This window comes from Bos grunniens, chromosome 14 (assembly GCF_055505025.1).
Source record: "Bos grunniens cultivar Pamir isolate PY7600 chromosome 14, Bosgru_T2T1.0, whole genome shotgun sequence".
NCBI lineage: Eukaryota > Metazoa > Chordata > Mammalia > Artiodactyla > Bovidae > Bos > Bos grunniens.
Genome location: NC_141178.1, coordinates 17,141,234 through 17,166,685, shown reverse-complemented (window position 1 = coordinate 17,166,685; position 25,452 = coordinate 17,141,234). Strand labels below are relative to the sequence as shown.

The 25,452-nt window shown below is 36.1% G+C and overlaps 1 protein-coding gene across 24 annotated transcripts in view; it reads right to left on the bottom strand.

Moving 5' to 3' along the window:
- Positions 1–25,452, bottom strand: part of VPS13B (vacuolar protein sorting 13 homolog B) — an 805,974-nt gene that overhangs the window by 710,588 nt on the left and 69,934 nt on the right. For all 24 annotated transcript variants that reach the window (XM_086336078.1, XM_086336091.1, XM_086336075.1 and 21 more), the window contains 6 exons: positions 24,220–24,394; positions 13,051–13,319; positions 4,928–5,023; positions 4,323–4,445; positions 3,716–3,853; positions 2,739–2,826 (listed from right to left, as the gene is read on the bottom strand). In XM_086336078.1, coding sequence (XP_086192204.1) covers positions 2,739–2,826; positions 3,716–3,853; positions 4,323–4,445; positions 4,928–5,023; positions 13,051–13,319; positions 24,220–24,394 — 889 coding nt within the window. The remainder of the gene's footprint in view (positions 1–2,738; positions 2,827–3,715; positions 3,854–4,322; positions 4,446–4,927; positions 5,024–13,050; positions 13,320–24,219; positions 24,395–25,452) is intronic.

The following is a 25,452-nucleotide window of genomic DNA, read 5'->3' as shown; positions in this document are numbered from 1 at the left end:
CCTTTCTGTGTGTATGTTATGATCTAACATTTTGTTTAAAAAGTTAAAAGATTATACAACAATGCATATTATTCACAGGAATGAAGTAAATGAAAAATTCAAAAGTTAACAAACGACCAGCATCTCAGTCAGAAAATAAATATGCATCCTAAGTAAATATAAAATCATGTGTCCATCTTTTAAAAACTTTAGAAACAAATACATACAAATAACAAAATTTTCAGTGTGAGGTTTCCTTTACTTGAAAGGCAGACTACTTCAAACTTCACCTGCTCAGAAAATACCAAAGACACAGCACCTGCAGAAGACACCACACTAAACAAGAAGAAACCTACCAGCTTACTTTTGGCAACTACAATACAATTAAAATTTGCCAAGCTCTTAGAACAGAGACTTTGGAATTGCACTTTTATATACAATTATCCCTTGCTTTTCAAAAGTTAGCTTTAGGCCATTTTTCTTTTACAGAAGTTCTACATTAATACCTGTTCCCCTAATCAAAAGAAATCTGAAGAGAATTTTTACTTTTACATAAAAAGGTGAAAACAGCATTCACCATTTGTCTCTCAGCAAAGCATTTCACAGGCAGCCCCAGCATGGAGAGGGGGCTCCAGCAAGCTCCTTCCCCAGGAACTACATACAGAATCTCAGTATCAAGCTGCCATAGCTGTGAACTGTGTCTGTTGAGTATCTGAGCTTTATCTCCGTTTATTTCGTGCATCCATTAACAAGGTCTGCACTAAGGTAACTGCTTCTTCATTTTATACCATTTTGGACTACCAGCAGTTTCCTACCAATGCTGTAATGGGAGAACCTGAAACATCTCTACCAATGTCCATGGGTACCTCAAAACACATCCTTTCCTCCAAAAATCTTCCTTTTCTGTCTCTGTCTTCTGTAATGATTATCACTGTCTACCAAGTAACTCAAGACCAAAACTGGGTTGACTATTTGAATTTTATTTTTAAATAAAGCAATGCGAAGGCAGTGAGGATTTTAAGCACAGAATTAAACCAGTCTGATTGCAGTATGGATCATAGGAGGGCAAGAGTGGAAAGAGAAAGCCAGTGAAAAAGCTACTAGAATCTAGAGATGATAAAAGAATGGATGAGAGCATTAATGGTAGAACTTAAGAAAAGATAGATTCAAGAGAGAGTCTATAGAGAAGATGTGATGAAATGTTCTGAATGTTCTGGATGTTCTAGATGTTACGAGAGAGAGTGTGATGTGTGATGTGGATGATTCTCAGATTTCTGGCTTGCACAGCGAAAAGAGAGCAAGTAAAAATATTCCAATAAGAAAACCATGAAAATGGGTTTCCCAGGTGGTGCACTGGTAAAGAATCTGCCTGCCAATGCAGGGGACACAAGAGATGTGGATTCAATCCCTGGGTCGGGATGGTCTCCTGGAGTAGGAAATGGCAACCCACTCCAGTATTCTTGACTGGAAAGTTCCATGGACAGAGCCTGGAGGGCTACAATCCATAGGGTCACAAAGAGTCAGGCACGACTGAGCATACAAGAGCAACAGAATCATGAAAATAGGGGGAAAGTAGTAGGTGGGTATGTGTGTGTATGTTAGTCACTCAATCATGTCCACCTTGTGATCCCATTGACTGTGGCCATGAGAGTATCAAGGATTCAATTTTGACATTCAATTCTGAGATATTTATGAGACACAGAAGTGAAAGTGTCAATTGTGCATGGCATATATTTAATTCTACATTTTAAAGAGTAAGTATGGACCAAAAATACAAATATGGGCTTCAACAACATATAGAAGGTACCCAAATCCATGAAAAAGAAAAGATTACTTCAGGAAGAGTTTAGGGAAAGAAGTGAATCCAAGATTTGACCAATGAGAACACCAACATTTAGAAATCCATTTTGAAAAGAGGAAGCAGAAAATTACTGCTCTTGCCTTCTGTTTCCATCTAACAAAACTTAACAATCCTTCAAGATCAACTCCTCTGTGAAGTCTTCAACACCACAAAGTAATCCCTTTCTCACTCAGACCTCTTTTAGCTGTCTGTTTATATTACTATCTCTAACATGCTATATTCAAATCATTTATTTAAGTGCATAAATACTATTTATTGCTTTCTTGAGAAATGCCTTGTTCTTCTTTGCATTCATAATATCTAATTTATTATCTAACACAAAGAGATCATGTATTAAAATATGAAAAATTAACAAAACATGGTGACCCTATTTCGACTAAGTTTTCAATATGAAAAAGAGTCAGAATAATAAGCACAACATAGTATAGTTAAATTTCTGAAATCATTTGATTGTTAATATAATGAATGAAACATAATAAAATAAGACTGTGTCCTTAATTTCCAGATAAATATATTTCTACTTTTGTTTCAAACAACAAGCTCCTTTTTTAATAAAAAGATCTATATAACCTCCAAAATGTATTTAAATACAGAAAAGGCAATGTTCATGCTCTTTGACAACATGAAATTTGATGTATCAGAATTTTTAATATGTGGTACATATTAAAAACTAATTCTAGTTAATAATACAAAATATAGTATTTTCAATCAGCACAAAGAAAGGACTAAAAATGTTAAGAATCTAAGAAAATTCTAACATGACATTAAACTATTCCCCAAAGTAACAAAAGATAACTCTGATGTTACAGAGTGCAATTAGTCTAGGACCAATTGATGCTAAAGAAGTCCTATTTTTGTTGTTCAAGCAAAAGCAAACATAAAAGAAAGAAACCAGTACCTTTGCCAGTGGTGTTCTCCATTGTATACAGGTAATCCATGTAAAATGCCCCGAACCTTTGCATTCCAGCTATCTCAGTGTATGTCTCCTGCCAACAAAGCAAAGCGAACAGAACACACATTGTATAGCACAGACTACTGGGTTAAAAACCTGACAGGTCAAGAATCAGACATACATCCTTATGGAGAATATGTACCAACTCAAAAGATCACCAAAACAGAAAGAAGAACAGAGGTTACCCAAGGAATTTACTTCTAAAAAAGGCAGTATTTACCTCTCCTGTAGACCACCCAAAAGGACATCTATAATACTACTAGATAATTTCACCACTTAGTCAAAAATGTCTGGTTAATGAATACCTACCATGGAGTAGGGCAGTGTGGTCTTAACCTTTATCACCATCACAAAACTGTCTAATATATACTCTCAAATAGAGTCAATCATTAATATTTCAGCACACTTATATGAAACAGTTCAAACACTAAAAAATACTAAAATATCTTTAAATGTATGTTAATTATGCAGGTCAAAATTAAATTCTTTACTTTCAACTATAAAATTAAGTCTAGAAGCAGTGTAAATCACTAAGTCTATTACACTAATTTTTGGTACATTTTTTAAATTTTAAATTTATTCCATAAAAAGTACATTAATATAATCTTATATGAAAAATTCAAATAAGACTAAGACAAACAAACAGTAAAATGTGAAATTATTCACATCTTTTCATTAATTCCATACTTCAAAAGTAACTGAAATGAAAAGAAATAATTCTACATCTTTCTGCCATGACTATTTTAACAGTAGGGAATGGATAAATAAACTAATAGATACAGAAGCTGTATAAATATATTCTAGATGTTTGAATGAACAATTAGCATTCAGAATAGAATAGATTACTGGGAAAGAAACATAGCAAGCACAAGTATTCCACCCCAGCACAACCTAGAATTCAGCTCAAAAATACATGCTCTGACCTTATGAGTAGCTGCATCCAAGATAAATTCTGCACGAGTACCATTATTTTCTGGGCTTCGGTAATCAAACAATGAATTTGTGAGGTATGTCAAACCTTTTATACTCAAATTTTCACCACAAAGGAAGAAACAGGCTTCCTGGAAATAAATGCAAAATTTTTGAACAGGAGGAAAACTGTTAGAGAAAATAAAACGTTGGTTTTGTAACACCAATTCAGTAGTCAACAGAAATTATTACAACTTGAAGTCCTATAAAAAGACAAGGAATGCTGTCTTCATTTTCACTGCCTATTTTGGCAAAGAACATTTTAACAAACCAAAGAGGAACTCCAAGTAGCTGCCATAAACAAGAAAGAAGAAACATTTATGAATTGGAAAGAATTTGGAACTACTGTCCAGGTGTTAAGTACTACCAACTTTCTCAATTCCCCCGAGCTCTATAATTTCTTACAGGGGAAAACAGTAAAGTTCCTCTCTGAAGCCAAAGATATATGCAGTCTCACAGATTTTTTTGGTATAGTTAAACACTTCAATAAGCACCTCATTATCCCTGCATTCTATCCAAAAAAAAAAAAAAAAATGGAGAAACAGGGAGATTTTGACTTACGGTTTCACGTCTATTGATATTCTCTTCAAAATCTTTAACGCCCATAATTCCTTTAAGGCATATGGCTCTGCAACCTACAAAACCAATCTGGCAATCAAAGAAAGGCTCTCCCATCATAAGGGCCTATAGAAGGAAAAGAAGGATTATGAATTTGGATTTCAACAAAAATGTTACAGGCTTTCCTTGTAGAATTTCTAAATCAGCTGAGACATCTTTAGGATTATGACCTTTCCAAATTTATTCTCCTCAGATTACAAACCCTATTAAAAAAAGAAGCATCTAATTTGTCTCTGTATCCTGAAACCTTTGTATCCTCAATGACTGGCACTGGAAAAACATTACATACAAGTCAAACGAAAGAATGAAAGAATAAGCTAATGTTGCATATTCCAGTAAAATCTTCAGTAAAGAATATTTTTTTCAGTCAATACTACTGAACCCCAAAATAGAAATACAAAGCTATAATTTTAAATATATAATTTTAAAAAAATAAATAAATAAATAAATATATAATTTATGACTTAAAAAACCCTGTATTTATTAAATATTAACCTTAAAGACCATTCCAAAGATTTCTGAAAGTACATTCAATGTTGATGGATTACCTCAACTGTAGTTCCTTCTTGTTCCCAACACAATACTTCTTTAGATTTTACTTTTTGAGGGCTGTAGTAACTACTCTCGGCTTGCATTTCAGTAAGCTATGAAACAATATAAGAATATTAAGTAAGTCAAATTAGTATTAAATGGCAATAAACTGTCATTATTATGATGAATTGATGGAAACAAGGCCAATTTTAAGATTCGGGAAATTTAATTATTAAGCAGGAAAACAGGTGCAACAAAAACAGCTGTAACAGATTATCCATGGTATAAAGAAAGGTTGAAATGCTAGTCTAGTAAGATCATACAGAGAATATAAATACTTTACTTTTATTTAACTCCTTTTTGTTAATAATATTGCTTAAAAAGGCAAAAGCTATGTAGCTATAATAGTTCCATACTCATAAAATGGTTCATATATTCTGCGAAAAATTTATGTGTATTTTAAACTCATTCTATCTTTACTAATTTATTCAATCAGCTTTAGTTCAATCATTTCTAAGATTTCTACCAATCTGCACTTTTAAAGAAAGCTGTGAAGAAACACAGATTCAACAAAACTTTTTTAGTTCTAAGAGAGAAACAGATCCAAGCGCTTTACTTTCAAAGTATGTAATCTCATGGTATGTGCCACAGACTCATTCAAGCATGCAAATACTTACTGAGCGTCTGCTCCATAACAAGGATTAACCTAGATGCTAACAAAACTATATATATATATATGTATATATATATATATGTATGTATATGCACGCTCACTTAGCTGAAACTCACGGCATATTATTTCTACATACTCAAAAATTACATAATTGAAATTATTATTAAAAGAAACTTTCTAAATGCCATGTGGTACCCTGCTTTGGATGATGTTACAAAAAAAGTCATGAAATTAAAGTCTGTAACTTAAGGGTAATGCACCAACACAGGCTTCCTAGTTTTGACAAATGTACTGTGATAGTGTCAGATATTAATAATACAGAAAACTGGGTAAGAAATGTATGTGAACTCTCTGTACTAAGCACCTTTGAATTTTCCTATATATCTAAAATTATTCCAAAATAAAGATGTTACTTAAAAAAACAAAGGTATTCTGCTCATGTTTACTAATAATTCATGCTTACTAATGATTAATAAAGTCACCTTTATTCTTATGAAATGGATATATTCTTTGAACTTAAATGCAAAATCAAAGATAACATTTTTAAAAATTTACATTTATGTCATATCGAACTTACTGAACTGAAAAGCCACAATTCTAAACATGATAACCTCTTGATAACCTTAGGAATCAAAAAATTATTCTCAAATTTTACAACAATAAGTTTTTACATAAGGCTTTATTTCTTGGATGCTCCTAGAACTGGTATACACAATGCTGCCGTTTCAAAGTACAGTTCTATAATCTAAAATGCTTAAGTAAAATTGAATATTTTAGTTGATTGTCCTTCAGCTGTCTAGTTATTGTAGCAAAAAAGCAATTAATTGATTAAAAGGACGCAAACATTACAAGAACAATTTTCAACATTACTTTTTAAATGCTACGTTTAATTTGGCATGATTTTTGTTGGATTGATATCAACTGTTCAGAATGCTAATGCAGAAACATGACCTTATTTTCTGACCAAACTATGAACCACAAATTAATTCCATACATTCTTCAAACCCAAGCTGAACAATGAATTCTAATGTTTTCCTCCTAAACATCAACATATTTCCCTTAGAGAAACAAAAGTGCTTTAAATTTAAGATATATTGACTAATAACAAATAACACCCAAAAAGTCTATAAAAGTTTTGTATATAAAATGCCTATTCTGACTGACTCAATTTAATACAATTCTTCTCATTAGTGAAGTTAATAGAAACATTACTAGAATAATTTCAAATTTAAAAGTAAACATATAAAAGTCACCAGAAAAGATAGTACTTTACTAGCAATCCTTGGCTTCACTCATAAACTTAAAATAAAAATAATTGCACTTGGATCATTTAAAACTGGCAAGACATCTAGCAACAATTTGCAAAAGTTGTTTTTTTGTTATATTTTTAAAGAGTTTGTTCTATCATTTTTATTTTTTTCAGATTGGCCCATATCCCTTTAATTTAAACAAAGCTGAATCAGTAAATTTCAGATGCAAAATTTGTTTCATAAAATTCAGAAATAATAAACAATAGTGTTAAAATAGTAAAGGTAACATTTACATTATTTATCATTTCTTTCCCAAACTATCCCCCTTCAAAAAAAAAAAAAAAATCTTTTAAATTAATCAAGCCATGACGAAACTTCTGTTGAAACTTATTCTCTACATTTTTGAGCTTTGTCAAATGAGAAAATATGGAATAGTTTTAATTAGAAAAATCTTCAAACACGACTTATTTTAAAGTATTTTTAATCTACCATCTGCTAGAGTTATAAATTATACAGCTTTACTACTAATTGAAAACGCGTATTTCAAGCAGTTAAACAATCTAAGGTAAATTTAAAACATCAGAGCAGAAATGATTTTTCATTGCTATATTTCCAGTATCTAACAGTTGCCTGGAACAGTATGTGTAATACTACTTCTACAGCCTAGACACATAAGTTTACCTTTTTCAGAAAAGTGCATCCATAGAAAAAAAAATCCACAAATAAAATCAAAGAAAAATAATCTAAAAGAGCGTCCAAAAATTTAGAAAAATGCTGTTAGATAAGCAGATGGGTAGATGGATAGATGCTGCTGCTGCTGCTGCTGCTGCTAAGATGACTATGTACCAATGCTGATGAACTAGATAATTTCCAAGAGCTGGAGATACTAGTCTTTTTTTAAGTTACTACTTACTAAGTCTTGTGTACTATCAAAAAAGAATAGCCACTATTTTCTGAAAAGACTAGTATACCTTCATCTGTCTAATGGACATTTAAGTTGTTTCCATTTTTATGCCATTGTAAACAGTGCTTTTATGAAGATTCATGTACATCTACTTGTTTGAGTTCAAACAAAGATTTTTCTTATTAAAACTATTCCATATTTTCTAATTTGACAAAAGTTAAAAAGAACTCAATTCTTTCTACTATATAGCTAGGAGTATAATTGTTTGGTCATTGATCATTCTTCATTTAACCTTTTGAGGAACTGCCAATTTTCCACAGTGACTGCACCATGTTACATTTCCACCAGTCTTCCCATTTGTTCTAAATTAACAGAAATAGTATGGACCTAACAGAAGCAGAAGATATTAAGAAGAGCTGGCAAGAATACACAGAAGAACTGTACAAAAAAGATCTTCACAACCCAGATAATCACGATGGTGTGATCACTGACCTAGAGCCAGACATCCTGGAATGTGACATCAAGTGGGCCTTAGAAAGCATCACTACAAACAAAGCTAGTGGAGGTGATGGAATTCCAGTTGAGCTATTCCAAATCCTGAAAGATGATGCTGTGAAAGTGCTGCACTCAATATGCCAGCAAATTTGGAAAACTCAGCAGTGGCCACAGGACTGGAAAAGGTCAGTTTTCATTCCAATCCCAAAGAAAGGCAATGCCAAAGAATGCTCAAACTACCGCACAGTTGCACTCATCTCACACGCTAGTAACGTAATGCTCAAAATTCTCCAAGCCAGGCTTCAGCAATATGTGAACGGTGAACTTCCTGATGTTCAAGCTGGTTTTAGAAAAGGCAGAGGAACCAGAGATCAAATTGCCAACATCCGCTGGATCATGGAAAAAGCAAGAGAGTTCCAGAAAAACATCTATTTCTGCTTTATTGACTATGCCAAAGCCTTTGACTGTGTGGATCACAATAAACTGAGGAAAATTCTGAAAGAGATGGGAATACCAGACCACCTGATCTGCCTCTTGAGAAATTTGTATGCAGGTCAGGAAGCAACGGTTAGAACTGGATATGGAACAACAGACTGGTTCCAAATAGGAAAAGGAGTTTGTCAAGGCTGTATATTGTCACCCTGCTTATTTAACTTACATGCAGAGTACATCATGAGAAACGCTGGACTGGAAGAAACACAAGCTGGAATCAAGATTGCCGGGAGAAATATCAATCACCTCAGATATGCAGATGACACCACGCTTCTGGCAGAAAGTGAAGAGGAACTCAAAAGCCTCTTGATGAAAGTGAAAGTGGAGAGTGAAAAAGTTGGCTTAAAGCTCAACATTCAGAAAACGAAGACCATGGCATCTGGTCCCATCACTTCATGGGAAATAGATGGGGAAACAGTGGAAACAGTGTCAGACTTTATTTTTCTGGGCTCCAAAATCACTACAGATGGTGACTGCAGCCATGAAATTAAAAGACGCTTACTCCATGGAGGGAAAGTTATGACCAACCTAGATAGCATATTCAAAAGCAGAGACATTACTTTGCCAACAAAGGTTCGTCTAGTCAAGGCTATGGTTTTTCCTGTGGTCATGTATGGATGTGAGAGTTGGACTGTGAAGAAGGCTGAGTGCCGAAGAATGGATGCTTTTGAACTGTGGTGTTGGAGAAGACTGTTGAGAGTCCCTTGGACTGCGAGGAGATCCAACCAGTCCATTCTGAAGGAGATCAGCCCTGGGATTTCTTTGGAAGGAATGATGCTAAAGCTGAAAGTCCAGTACTTTGGCCACCTCATGCGAAGAGTTGACTCGTTGGAAAAGACTCTGATGCTGGGAGGGATTCGGGCCAAGAGGAGAAGGGGACGACAGAGGATGAGATGGCTGGATGGTATCACTGACTCGATGGACGTCAGTCTGGGTGAACTCCAGGAGTTGGTGATGGACAGGGAGGCCTGGCGTGCTGCGATTCATGGGGTCGCAAAGTCGGACATGACTGAGCCACTGACCTGATGTGATGATTCCAGCAGTGTCAAATCACTGTTCTGGTCAAATCACCAATAATTCCCACACTGACAAATCTAATGAATTCATTCTCACAGATTACTTACTCAGCCCATTATAAAACATTTATAAGACTTAGCTTCCAGACAGGCACTGTATTGGTTTTCCATCTACATCACTAGTCACTAATTTTCCAAATCCCTCACTGACTAGTCAAAAGCCAAACTCCTGAAATTCATCACAAGCTTAACCCTCTTATGTGCATATGTTCAGTGGTTTGCAACTCTGTGGGACCCTATGGACTGGAACCCACTAAGCACCTCTGTCCATGGGATTTTAAAGGCAGGAATACTGGAGCGGGTTGCTATTTCTTCCTCCAGGGGATCTTCCCAACCCAGGGATCAAACTCCTCTCTTCTGTGTCTCCTGCATTTGGCAGGTGGATTCTTTACCACTGAGCCACCTGGGAAGCCAATCCTCTCACAGTACTCTTCAGGTCAGAAAATGTGAACTCAACCCTTCCAGTAGCTCAGGAGTCATCCTTGGATCCTCTATTTCCTTTATATCAGCCAATAAAATCTAACAGAAGTCCTGCATTCTTGACCTTCCAAACAATTGAAATCCAAAATTCAATTACTTTTCACACTTTCACCTGCTATCACCCTAGTCCAAGACATCATCATCATCATCTCGTTTGAAAATTGCAATCCTCTCTGATCTCCTTACTGCTGCTTTTGCCCCCTTATAACGTATTCTCAACACAGAGATGTAATTCAGATTATCCTAGAATTACTATGCTAAAAATTGTCCAAAACCTTATCTCATCCAAGGTTAATGACAAAGTCCCTAAAGTGACCTACAAGGCTGGACAATTTCTGGGCCTCCCCCAAGGCCATAACTTCTTTGACACGATTTTGTACTATTTACATGTTAACTCACTGTGCTCTGGCCCCACTGGCCTCCTTGCTGTTCCCTGAAATTTGGGGGCCTCTGTATTTGCTATTCCTAGAATATTCATTCTTGTGTGTCTGCAAAGCTTCCTTTTTCGCAATTCTATACTAAATACACACTTCCCATTAAGGCTTTCCCTGATCATTCTATTTATTTATTTACTTACTGAAGTATAGTTGATTTACAATGTTGTGTTAATCTCTCATGTATAGCAAAGTGAGTCAGTTACACATATACACACATGTATTCTTTTTAGACGCTATTCCCATATAGGTCATTAAGAGTCCTGAACAGTTTCCAGTGCTACACAGTAGGATCTCATTAGTTTATCTGTTTTGTAAGTAATAGTGCATGGGCTTCCCTGGTGACTCAGACGGTGAAGAATCCACCTGTAATGTAGAAGACCTGGGTTGGGAAGATGCCCTGGAGGAGGACATGGCTACTCACTCCAGCATTCTTGACAGGAGAATCCCCATGGACAGAGGAGCCTGGTGGGCTACTGTCCACGGAGTCACAAAAAGTCAGACATGACTAAGCACACAGTGTTTATGTCAATCCCAATTTCCCAATTTATCCCTTCCTTACTCTTCCCCCCTTGGTAACCACAAGTTTGTTTTTTGAACATTTTGAGTCAATCTCTGTGTTGTAAACATGTTCATTTGTACCACTTTTTAAGATTTCACACATAAGCAATATCACAATATTGTTCTGTCTGACTTACATCATTCAATATGAAACCTGATCACCTTCTTATAAACTACACAATTTCCTCCCATTTAGTGGAAGCATTCACTATTACTCTTTCCTTCTATTTTTTTCTACATAACCCTCATCATCAAGGGGAATATTATATATATATTATTTGTTTTCACTAACAATTTAAATTTTAAGGCAGAGGGATTTACATCTAATCTGTTCACTGTGAATCTCCAGAGCCAAAACAATGCCTGGTACGTAGATGGCATTAATGTAAGTTTGTTGAATGAATTAGATACTCTTCAGGAACACTGTATGTGTGATACTAAAAAGGCCCATCTAGTCAAGGCTGTGGTTTTTCCAGTGGTCATGTTTGGATGTGAGACTTGGACTATATAAAGAAAGCTGAGTGCTGAAGAACTGATGCTTTTGAACTGTGGTGTTGGAGAAGACTCTTGAGAGTCCCTTGGACTGCAAAGAGATCCAACCAGTCCATCCTAAAGAAGATCAGTCCTGGGTATTCACTGGAAGGACTGATGTTGAAGCTGAAACTCCAATACTTTGGACACCTGATGAGGAGAGCTGACTCATTTGAAAAGACCCTGGGAAAGATTGAGGACAGCAAGATCTAGATAATTTTTAAAAAAGGACTCTTTTAAAGGGAAAAAGAGAGCTGAGCAAAGAGAGAAACTATATAAACAACTCTATATATATTTCTAGAAAATGGTACAAATGAATCTATCTGCAGGGCAGAAACAGAGATGCAGACATGGAGAACAGATGTGGACATGGGGGGACGGGGAAGGTAAGGGTAGGGCAAATTGAGAGTAGCACTAACATATATACATATATAGGGACTTCACTGTAGCTCAGATGGTAAAGGATCTGCTGCAATGCAGGAGACCTGGGTTCAATCCCTCGGTCGGAAAGATCCCCTACAGAAGGAAATGGCAACCAACTTCAGTATTCTTGCCTGGAGAATCCCATGGACAGAGCAGACTGGTGGGCTACAGTCTATGGGGTAGCAAAGAGTCGGACACAACTAAGCGATTAACACACATACGTGCATAAAACAGGTAGCTAGTGGGAAGCTGCAATATATCACAGTGAGTTCAGCTCAATGCTCTGTGCTAACCGAGAGGGGTGGAATTAAAGGAGTGGAGGAAGGCTTAAGAGGGAGGGCATATTTATATACATATAGCTGATTTCACCTTTTTGTATAGCAGAAACACAACACTGTAAAGCAATTATATTCCAACAATTCAAAAAATGTAAAACAAGAAAAAAAATTGCAATGAAAGACAACACAGAGATGAAATAGTACCTGGAGGGATACATGAAGTATTGGGAGATTTTCTCATGTGCATTTCTTTTTTAATGGAAACACTATGACATCTTTGTATGCCAAATGAAATATTCATAGGCAAAGAAAAACTTTCTTTAACGCTATTAAAAAAGCAAAGTGGAGAGGGCCTTAAGACGACAAAAAGAGACCAAAGTTCAGAGATTTCAGATGAGGGGACATGTAATTTTATGAAGTAAGGATAGTTAGACTCCATCTCACATCTACTAAATGTAAAATAAGCTAGATTCTTACTAGAAGTCAAAATTTAAGCATTAAAGTTGAGAGATAAACATTAAAAAAAAAAAAAAGGAAACCTACTTTGAAAGTCACAGTTGCCTTTGTACAATAAAATCCTATAGAAACAATAGGATCTTTCAAAGTCTGTGTTTTTTGTTGATGTGTAGTTGATGTAGGATCATTCCCAAGGTAGTTTTCCTCGGCATCGTCATAATTCACAATGGCAGGGACAAATGACCAGGCCCATGATACCCATCCCTGTGGCTGGTCGTCCTCTTGCTGTGAATACAGCTCTTGGCCTTTGTACTGAGCAGGATACTGCATATCTATTCGTGTTTCATCTTCAGCACCTATCAAAGTAAAGTCATATTAAATAAATCAAGAGAATTAAAACGAACAATTAGGAATTTAAATTATATAAAAATGTTTCTCACATGTGATTCTTTCTACATATAAAGCATGAACAAATCATATACTGGTTATTATTATTTGAAACCAATAATTTAGCATTACCACTTTCAAGTTTCTATACATTATACTGGATCAATCTCCTTTAATACTACACAGTATTATACGGTGAGTAATTTATTATATACTTTTGATAAATTTTGATAAATACAAAGAATAAATTCACTCTTTAGGGCTTCATTCATTTAAACAACAACAACATAAAACTTACCTCCCAAAAATAAAGCTAAGGTGCTAAAAAAATGACTGTTTTCAGAAACATCACAAAAATGAAAGAAGAGTTCTTGATTTCCTGATACACCCAAAAGAGAAAGAGAATGGCAAGTGTTCCTAGGCAGAATGTCTCCTCTTCCAAAAAAAGGATTATCCCAAGGATGAAAGTAAATGTTATGATGAAATTATTCTTAATATGATATTAAGAAAATACAAATTAATTATTTTATTAGTGAATAACAGGCCACCTCAAGCGAAGAGTTGACTCATTGGAAAAGACTCTGATGCTGGGAGGGATTGGGGGCAGGAGGAGAAGGGGACGACAGAAGATGAGATGGCTGGATGCCATCACTGACTTGATGGACGTGAGTTTGAGTGAACTCCGGGAGATGGTGATGGACAGGGAGGCCTGGTGTGCTGCGATTCATGGGGTCGCAAAGAGTTGGACACGACTGAGTGACTGAACTGAACTGAACTTAACTGAGAGCCAGTCATCCTGGAATGTGAAGTCAAGTGGGGCTTAGGAAGCATCACTACAAACAAAGCTAGTGGATATGATGAAATTCCAGTTGAGCTATTTCAAGTCCTAAAAGATGATGCTGTGAAAGTGTTGCATTCAATATGTCAACAAATTTGGAAAACTCAGCAGTGGCCACAGGACTAGAAAATATCAGTTTTCATTGCAATCCCAAAGAAAGACAAGGCCAAAGAATGTTCAAACTACCACACAATTGCACTAATCTCACATGCCAGCAAAGTAATGCTCAAAATTCTCCAAGCCAGGCTCAACAGAGGTGAACTGTGAACTTCCAGATATTTAAGCTAGATTCAGAAAAGGCAGTGGAACCAGAGACAAAACTGCTAATATCCACTGGGATCATCAAAAAAAGAGTTCCAGAAAAACATCCACTTCTGCTTTACTGACTATACCAAAGGCTTTGTGTGGATCACAACAAACTGTGGAAAATTCTTCAAGAGATGGGAATACCAGACCACCTGACCTGCCTCCTGAGAAACCCGTTTGCAGGTCAAGAAGCTGCAGTTAGAACTGGACATGGAACAACAGACTGGTTCCAAATTGGGAAAGGAGGATGTCAAGGCTGTGTATTTTCACCCTGCTTATTCGACTTATATGCAGAATACATCATGTGAAATGCTGGGCTGGAAGAAGCACAAGCTGGAATCAAAACTGTCAGGAAAAATATCAATAACCTCAGATATGCAGATGACACCACCATTATGGCAGAAAGCGAAGAGGAACTAAAGAGGACCTTGATGAAAGTGAAAGAGGAGAGTGAAAAAGTTGGTTTAAAACACAACATTCAAAAAACGAAGATCATGGCATCTGGTCCCATCACTTCATGGGAAATAGAAGGGGAAACAGCAGAAACAATGAGAGATTTTATTTTGGGGGGCTCCAAAATCACTGCAGATGGTGACTACAGCCATGAAATTAAAAGACACTTGCTCCTTGGAAGAAAAGCTATGACCAACCTAGACACCATATTAAAAAGCAGAGACATTACTTTGCTGACAGTGGTCCCTGTATTCAGAGCTATGGTTTTTCCACTAGTGATGTATGAATGTGAGAGTTGGACCATAAAGAAGGCCGAAAGTCAAAGTATTGATGCTTTTGAACTGTGGTACTGAAGAAGACTCTTGAGAGTCCATTGGACTGCAAAGAGATCAAACCAGTCCAACCTAAAGGAAATCAGTCCTGAATATTCATTGGAAGGACTGATGCTGAAGGTCCAATACTTTGGTCACCTGGTGCAAAGAACCCACTCGTTGGAAAAGACTCTGATGCTGGGAAAGATTGAGGGCAGGAGAAGGGGGCAACAGGGGATGAGATGGTTGTTGAGGTTTATGACTGTATTGCTTTTAACAAAAGCAACCTAAATCTGTTCTATAGTATTAGGTTAGGCCATGAACCACACTTCCTTTTAGGCTCATACTACTAAAAATAATCTCTAGGTGATGGTCTCTCATGGGCTTAAGTGAAACACAGAATAACAGTTTTTTCCTTCACTTAGTTTGTATTAGTTCTCTGTTTTCAAAATGTTGTTGAATCTAACATCATTAAGTTGGATGGTATCACTGACTCAATGGATATGAGTCTGAGCATGCTCCAAGAGTTGGTGATGGACAGGGAAACCTGGTGCTTTGCTGCAGTCCAGGGGGTCACAAAGAGTTGGACACAATTGAGCAACTGAACTGAATTAGTGAATAACATCTTTCTTATTTTACAGATGAAAAAATCATAGCAAAGAACTTTTATTTGGTTATAAATGGGCAAACTAAGGATTTAAATTCCAACTACTGTAACTTATTCTACCTTTTTAAAGATAAAATCCATCAAGGTTCTTTAACATTATTCCAACAATACAAACAAAAGAGGCAGATCATCATGGAATTTCGGGGAGAAATTATTTTTATACAAATTCATGGTATAAGCAGCCACCAGCAGATTCACTCATCTACTCTTCACTGATAAATCTATATATATACATACTCAATTAAACATCATCCTCATTCAGATTCACTTCTAGGTTTTCTGGCAAGAAAAACTTAACTTTTTTAATCCTCATGACGAGATGTTTGGAATATCATAGACTTTTAACACATGGCTATAGACACCAGTCCATTCTGAAGGAGATCAGCCCTGGGATTTCTTTGGAAGGAATGATGCTAAAGCTGAAACTCCAATACTCTGGCCACCTCATGCAAAGAGTTGACTCATTGGAAAAGACTCTGATGCTGGGAGGGATTGGGGGCAAGAGGAGAAGGGGACGACAGAGGATGAGAGGGCTGGATGGCATCAACAACTCGATGGACGTGAGTCTGAGTGAACTCCGGGAACTGGTGATGGACAGGGAGGCCTGGCGTGCTGCAATTCATGGGGTCGCAGAGAGTCAGACATGACTGAGCGACTGAATTGAACTGATAGACCTCTTTCAGCTGGGACAAAACTTGATAAATAATAACTAGAGTACCTAAAATACAGTACCAAGAGACATTAGTCATTTTACTTCAACATAAATTAGAAAACTTGTAATTTCAGAAAATGTTTTATATCATCTTCATATCTTGCTATTTAACCATAAATACCATATAAATTTATACTGAGGAATAAATAAAGCTTATTATTAACTGTCCCTAATAAGATCTCAAATAGGGCATCATCACTGAATATCATCTTGGTAATAAAACAAAAAGTCAGGCCAGCTCAACCTAAGACCAGACTGGGTCCACAGAGCTGAACTCTGGACCTCTCTTATCAAAACCATTCAACAGAAGGAGTGTCCCACTGCTTGCTCTTCTGAAGCAAAAGAAACATCATTCAGAGAAGTCTAAGAAATCAGTCACTATAATTTACACTTATCATTAACTAATAATGAAGAGAGGTTTTTTATGAAAGATGCTTTTGAAGTTTCAAATCTTTGCTTACTCCTTTGTCAAAAGAATGAATTAGGACCTGGAGAAGAAAATTTCTTAAAATATTCTTTTCCTTTGAAATGGTGCATCTTAACATGGGACCCTTTGGCAGAATTCAGGAATTTCATAACTTTCAATGAAAAAATACATATTCAGTACTTAAATAAAATGAAGCATTCTTCTAATTATGAATGCAGGTAACAAATCACAGTTACATCACTAGTAAGTACCTTCAACTCTAAAACCTAAAGAAATCATAAATATATCAAATAACGTGAAGCCATCTCAAAACACTTTACACATGTCAGTACTTTGAAACTATAATAGGTATTAGATTTTCTGCTCTACTTCACTGTTCAACATGTTAATACTGAAGCACATATTGAAAAACAACAAAAAGACAAAATACAGGAAATAACAGTTTTCAGACACTGGACTTCAAGCAATGAAGGACAGTAAGTTCTGAGAGAGGAGAAACAACAGAAATGAGTTTGACTGGCCCAGCTTACTGTCTGGAATCGGTTTCTAAGCTACAATAAGAAAGAGGGAATCCAAGTAGAGCTCAGAATCTCACAGATGAGAAAACAGAGTACTGAGTGTAGGTACACTAAGGTGCCTAGAATTTGCAAAACAGATCACCCAGCAAGAGGACCTGCTCAGAGAGAGCGAGCTCCTGAGCCCGCAGAGGGCCCCACTCCAGTCTTCACCTGAGTATTCATCAGATTCATATAAGGAAACTAAGGCCTTTAAAAGAACCACCAGAAAGGGGCAAAAAAAATACTCCCCAAGGCTTACAACTGGGAATAGTCTGTGTTCCTACCACCAAGAAAGAGAAAAGCTCTAATTCACAGAAAACCAGGTACAGTACTCAAAGGTGTAATTATCTCAGTAGTGGAATAAAATTGGGCTTAAGCTAATGGCTGCTAAAGGTTTTAGACCCCATCTAAAAACCTTTAAGGCAAGACAACTGAATTAAATTGCTTCCAAATAACTTAAAATGTTTTCTAGAATACAATATATCCAGCACCCAACAAAATAAAATTCACAATGTGTAGCATCCAATTATCAGATGTGCAAAGAAGCAGGAGGATATCACAATGAGGAAAACTAAAAGTCCACAGAAAAAGACCTGGTCTTTCATAGCATTAGTAACATATTTCACAGCATTAGTAAACAAAAACATTAAGACAGCTATCTGAATAAAATGATATTCAAAAAAAGCACATTATTTTTAATAATCCCAACTGAACCTCTAGAGATGAAAAATACAGTATCTGAGATGAAACATAAAGTAGATGGGATTAACAGCAGATTAGCTACAGAAGACTAGTTATCTTGAACAGAAATACAGACTATCAAAAGTGAAACCAGAAAATGAAAGGGAAAAGAAAAACATTATGAACAGAACATCAGAGAGCTCTGTGGAACTTCAAGCCGCACAATATATGTGTTATTCGAGTCCCCAAAGGAAGAGAAAGGGGAACTGAAAAAGATATTTGAAATAATGCCCCCAATTTTTCTAACTATATCTGAAAACTATAAACTCATAGACGAAAAAACCTTAAAGTACTCCAAGCACAAATAACATGAAAAAAGGACACGAAGACATTAAAATCAAGGTACTTAAAACTTTCCAAGAAAAGGTTCATTGGCTTTACCAGTTTGTCAAAAGAATCCATAACATGCACAATAGAAGGTTAAGAATTTCTGCTTTAGACAGCTGGGGAAAAAAAAACAATTCAGATGTGTTTGGAAGCAAGCAACCTTTTTCTTTACAAAAAAAAAAAAGAGAGCAAACCTAATCATCTTCTTAGAACACATAAAGGAATAGACATAAAGTTTTGAAAACTGCATTCAATCAAAATTTAAAACTGCTCAAGAAACACCTATTCAAAAATGAATTAAGCAAGTCAGAGACCAGCAAAAATATATTCCCTAGGGGTATTTGACATGTATTGTCATTCTTGAATTCAAAATATATAAAGAACCATCCTTATACATAGCCAACTCACTTCGCTGGACAGCAGAAACTAACGTAACACTGTAAATCAACTATACTTGAATAAAAAAGATTAAGGAAAAAAGTCACCAATCAGTAAGGAAACTCAAAAAAGTTTTAAAAACAGGCAAATATTTAACAAATGGCACAAAGTCAGATATATTAATTGTCAAAAATCACAGAAAAAAAGTTCAAAATAATTGATCAGATCAGATCTGATCAGTCGTTCAGTCGTGTCCGACTCTTTGCGACCCCATGAATCACAGCACGCCAGGCCTCCCTGTCCATCACCAACTCCCAGAGTTCACTCAGACTCACGTCCATTGAGTGAGTGATGCCATCCAGCCATCTCATCCTCTGTCGTCCCCTTCTCCTCTTGGCCCGAATCCCTCCCAGCATCAGAGTCTTTTCCAATGAGTCAACTCTTAGCACGAGGTGGCCAAAGTACTGGACTTTCAGCTTTAGCATCATTCCTTCCAAAGAAATCCCAGGGCTGATCTCCTTCAGAATGGACTGGTTGGATCTCCTCGCAGTCCAAGGGACTCTCAACAGTCTTCTCCAACACCACAGTTCAAAAGCATCCATTCTTCGGCACTCAGCCTTCTTCACAGTCCAACTCTCACATCCATACATGACCACAGGAAAAACCATAGCCTTGACTAGACGAACCTTTGTTGGCAAAGTAATGTCTCTGCTTTTGAATATGCTATCTAGGTGGGTCATAACTTCCCTTCCAAGGAGTAAGCGTCTTTTAATTTCATGGCTGCAGTCACCATCTGTAGTGATTTTGGAGCCCAGAAAAATAAAGTCTGACACTGTTTCCACTGTTTCCCCATCTATTTCCCATGAAGTGATGGGACCAGATGCCATGGTCTTCGTTTTCTGAATGTTGAGCTTTAAGCCAACTTTTTCACTCTCCACTTTCACTTTCATCAAGAGGCTTTTTAGTTCCTCTTCACTTTCTGCCAGAAGCGTGGTGTCATCTGCATATCTGAGGTGATTGATATTTCTCCCGGCAATCTTGATTCCAGCTTGTGTTTCTTCCAGTCCAGCGTTTCTCATGATGTACTCTGCATGTAAGTTAAATAAGCAGGGTGACAATATACAGCCTTGACGAACTCCTTTTCCTATTTGGAACCAGTCTGTTGTTCCATGTCCAGTTCTAACTGTTGCTTCCTGACCTGCATACAAATTTCTCAAGAGGCAGATCAGGTGGTCTGGTATTCCCATCTCTTTCAGAATTTTCCACAATTTATTGTGATCCACACAGTCAAAGGCTTTGGCATAGTCAATAAAGCAGAAATAGATGTTTTTCTGGAACTCTCTTGCTTTTTCCATGATCCAGCGGATGTTGGCAATTTGATCTCTGGTTCCTCTGCCTTTTCTAAAACCAGCTTGAACATCAGGAAGTTCACAGTTCACATATTGCTGAAGCCTGGCTTGGAGAATTTTGAGCATTATGTTACTAGTGTGTGAGATGAGTGCAACTGTGCAGTAGTTTGAGCATTCTTTGGCATTGCCTTTCTTTGGGATTGGAATGAAAACTGACCTTTTCCAGTCCTGTGGCCACTGCTGAGTTTTCCATATTTGCTGGCATATTTCACAGCATCGTCTTTCAGGATTTGGAATAGCTCAACTGGAATTCCATCACCTCCACTAGCTTTGTTTGTAGTGATGCTTTCTAAGGCCCACTTGATGTCACATTCCAGGATGTCTGGCTCTAGGTCAGTGATCACACCATTGTGATTATCTGGGTCGTGAAGATCTTTTTTGTACAGTTCTTCTGTGTATTCTTGCCAGCTCTTCTTAATATCTTCTGCTTCTGTTAGGTCCATACCATTTCTGTCCTTTATCGAGCTCATCTTTGCATGAAATGTTCCTCAGGGAAGTGCAAATTAAAACCACAATGAGCAACCACAACATATACATCAGAATGGCAAAAAGTGAAAAAGGACTGACAACAGCAAATGTTGCCCAGGATGTGAAGCAATTAGCATACATTGCTGATGGGAATGTGAAGTGAAGTCAAAGTGAAGTGAAGTCGCTCAGTTGTGTCCGACTCTTTACGACCCCATGGACTGTAGCCTACCAGGCTCCGCCATCCATGGGACTTTCCAGGCAAGAGTACTGGAGTGGGTTGCCATTTCCTTCTCCAGGGATCTTCCTGACTCAGGGATCAAACCCGGGTCTCCCGCACTGCAGGCAGACACTTTACCCTCTGAGCCACCAGGGATGCGAATGTAAAATGGCACAATTACTTTGGCGGAAAAGCCTGGTAATTTATTTTTTAAAAAAGTATGTAATAATTCTTCTGTTAGGTATTAACCAAGAAAAAGAATAGCTACATGTCTTCAAGAGATTTTCAGAAGAATGTTCAGGTCATCTTCACTTATGATAACCAAAATGGAAATAACTCAAGCATTCATCAACAGGGTAATGTCTAAATAAACTATGTTACATTCATATGGCATAGTCATTCAATGTACTTAGCAATAAAAAGGAAACAAACACTGATATATATAACAATACAGATGAACCCCCAAATACAATGCTTTCAGAGCAGTGAAAATACTATGAATGATACCATAATGATGGATACATTTGTGCAAACCCACAGAATATACATCAGCAAGAGTGAACTTTAAACTACTGACTCTGGGTGATAATGATGTAGGTTCATCAGTTGTGATAAGTAGAGGGATGCTGATAATGGGGGAGGTTATGCATGTATGAGAACGGGGACATATGGGAAATCTCTGTACCTACCCTTCAATTTTGTTGCAAATCTAAAATTGCTCAAAAAATTAAGTCTTAAAAAGTTTTTAAAAATGAAAAGTAAAAAAACAATATTATGCTTGAGGAAAGAATCCTTTCACAGGAGAATTTATACTGTATGTTTTCTATTTACATGAAATTCCAGAATCAGCAAAAACTAATGCATGGCTTCTTTCTTTTTTAGAGATTCAGAACAGGGTTTTCTTAAGTGGAAGGGGGAGTGGGCAGACAGTTGGAGGAAGGGAAGTGACTGAATAGTGGCATGAGATAATTTTTTGAGATATTAATGACACATATTTTGATGAGTGTCCCATATCACACAGGCATACACATTTCTCAAAACTTCTTAAATAGCATACTTAAATTAACATTTATGCATTTTACCTTATGAATTTAACCTTTAAAAAGAAAAAGAAAAAGAACTGTCAATAAACATAAACTTTAGATAGGGATATACTGTTGAAATCTAGTGGTGAAGTACACTGGTGTCCATAACTTAACCGTGAAATGCAGCAAAAACTGGTTGAATTGATGGAGAGAAAGTGATGTTAGATGAACAGATACATGATAAGCAAATGTGATAAATATTCACTGTAGAATCCAGATGATGAGTAGATCCTACACATCTACTCAACCACATAGTGGCTGTTGATTGTATAATACTTTCAACTTTCCATATATTAATATTTGAAATTTACCATAATAGCATGGTGGAAAAAATGAACTGACCAGCTTCTGTATGCTAGGTTTTGTTCAACTAGTTTTTGTTCTACCAGTTCTGTCATATAACCCTAGGAACAGAACTGCTGGATAATATAGTAACTCTATGTACAACTTTTTGACAAACCAGATTGTGTACCATTCCCACCATCTATGCTTAAAGGTTCCAATTTTCCCACATCCTTGACAACACTTATTATGAGTCGTTTTTAATTTTAACTACACTGGTTAGTAGCTATAAAGCACTCATTGTGGTTTTGACTTGTATTACCCTTCATGACTAATGATACTAAGCATATTTTCACATGCTTGTTGGCCACCTCGATATTCTTTCTGGAAACAGCTCTATAAAGACCTTTTGCCCACTTTTTAATGGGGTTATTTGTTCCCAAGTTTTAACTGCCCTTTAGCTAAAGGCTCTAACTATGAAAGTCAATCATCACCTCCAAATTTTTCCTGAGACTCAGACCAACACAAGTCAAAGCCTACCACTCCTTTCACCATTTTTCTACTTCCAATCGTTAATACCTCTAATATTAATAAGTCAAATATCTGCCATCCACTTAACTGTTTAAGTGCTTAACTAACTGTTTACATGTCTGTCCACTCCAATGTACATTAAGATTTTAAGATTTTAAATCTGTCTCTGTACTCTCCCACATTTCTTTATCTCTGCATTCTCCTACATTCCCAGCAATAATGTCTTACATACAAATAGGCTTTAGTAAAAGTATAATGAACTGAATAAGTGAAATTAACCCACTAAGTATCTTTCAATGAAGTATATACTTCAATGAGTAATGCTCCAATTAATTAACTAGGTATCCTCTAAAACATACAGTTAATTAGGTGTAATTATAGTTTATTATAGACTATCCTGGTAGTTCAGTCAGTAAAGAATCTACCTGCATTGCAGGAGACCTGGGTTCGATCCTGGGTTAGGAAGAACCCTGGGAGGACATGGCAACCCACTCCAGTATTGTTGCCTGGAGAATCCTCATGGACAGAGGAGCATAAAGGGCTGCAGTCCATGGGGTCACAAAGAATCGGACACGACTGAGCAACTAAGCACAGCACACACAGTTAATTATAATTACATATGATAATTAAGTATAAATAACTTAGTTAAAATAACTCAGTGAGACTTTATAGAAAAATTATCAATATAGCTGGTCCTTCAACAACAAGGTGGTTAGGAGTACAAGATGAAAATCCAGGTATAACTTTATAGTCAACTCACTATCATATTTATAGTTCTGTATCTGAGGATTCAACCAACCATGGATCATGCAGTTTTACTGAAAAAAATTTGTGTGTAAGTGGATCTTACACAGTTCAAACCCATGTGTTCAAGGGTCAACTGTACTATAACTTACTAGGAAATCTTGAGGCTGGACTATCCTTTTGTATAATGTATATTCTGAACACTTATACCTACTAGAAATAGTCAAGTTATTTTTAGCATGTAGGAAAAAAAAGAATAATATGCAAAATGTAGAAAAGAAAAAAATCAGTGTTAAGCAAATCATCCCATCATATTAGAATACTATAAAACATAATCTAATGTTGTAGCTTTTCAAGTTTCACAATGGTGAAAACATTTGTAAGAACAATAGTTATAAAAACTTTGTTGTATTTACCTGTAACATTTCCCAACATATCTTTATTGTGACAAGTAGAATCTTCTGTTTCTCCATCTTTAAAATTTCCTATTTCTCCATAGTAAAGAGCAATTCCAAGTTGCATTATACGGATAAACATAGGCAACTGCTGATCAGTGATAGAAAGTTTCAAACTCTCTACTAAGGTATGAATCTGTATTTTGAAGAAAACAAAAGCATCAACAAAAGTATACTCAAAGAGAATACTATTTAAACATAAGTACAGAAATGTTAAGCCTTAAAATGGAGTACCATAGGAAAAACAGTAATGTCTCAATGTTTCTAATACTTAAGCCAAAATGACAGCTCTAAAATCTTAGAAATTTAAACAAATTTTCCTATGATGATCACTAACTTTAGATAGAAGCAATGTTAATCCCAACTATCTAAGTGGAAATAGAAATGATCATGACAAGACACAGTCACAATGGATTTCAAAATTACTTTTCCAAAAATTCTTTGTTAACAAAGTACCCATCCTATAATATTAAGAGTATAATAGTACTCCAACAAAAACCATAAAGATCTCTGTCACAAATAAGAATAAAAGTTTCATAATGTCATTTTATAAGTCGTTAATCCACCCTTTCCAGCTTATTAACCAAAAAGAATGCATACATATCCTAAAAACATATGTTAAGTGAGTAAACTACTAACACTATAACTATGGAAGTATGCACCTGGTAAAATAATTGTCAGATATAGAAAACAAAGGGAAAATATGACCAGGAGAATTTCTGAAACAAACTTTAAAAGAATTAAACACGGTATAAAATTTACAACATGAATTAATTATAAGTAAGACTAATTACTATCAATAGGACACAAAGTCAACAATCGAAGTTCTCCTTATAGAACAATACATCAATAAAATATAAAGACAAGCTCAATACAATAATTTCCTGTTGCTACATAAACATGGAATAAAACCAATTAAGCCATAAAGTAAGTCTTTTGGAAGGTTTATTTTAACTAACTGGTATTTGAGTGTCTATGAAACTTGAAAAAGTAATGGCAATCAGCATATCTTTAGGGACAAAGGCACTGTACTGTACAAAAAAACTGTACTTCAAGGGAAGCAAATTATACGGGAAAGTATAAAATACCATACTCAATTATGAGTACAGGTTTTAAAAACTGACAAAAATCATACACCACATAAACTACAATGAGGTAAGAAAACTGAGGAAGGCTTATGCAGGTGTGCAATGC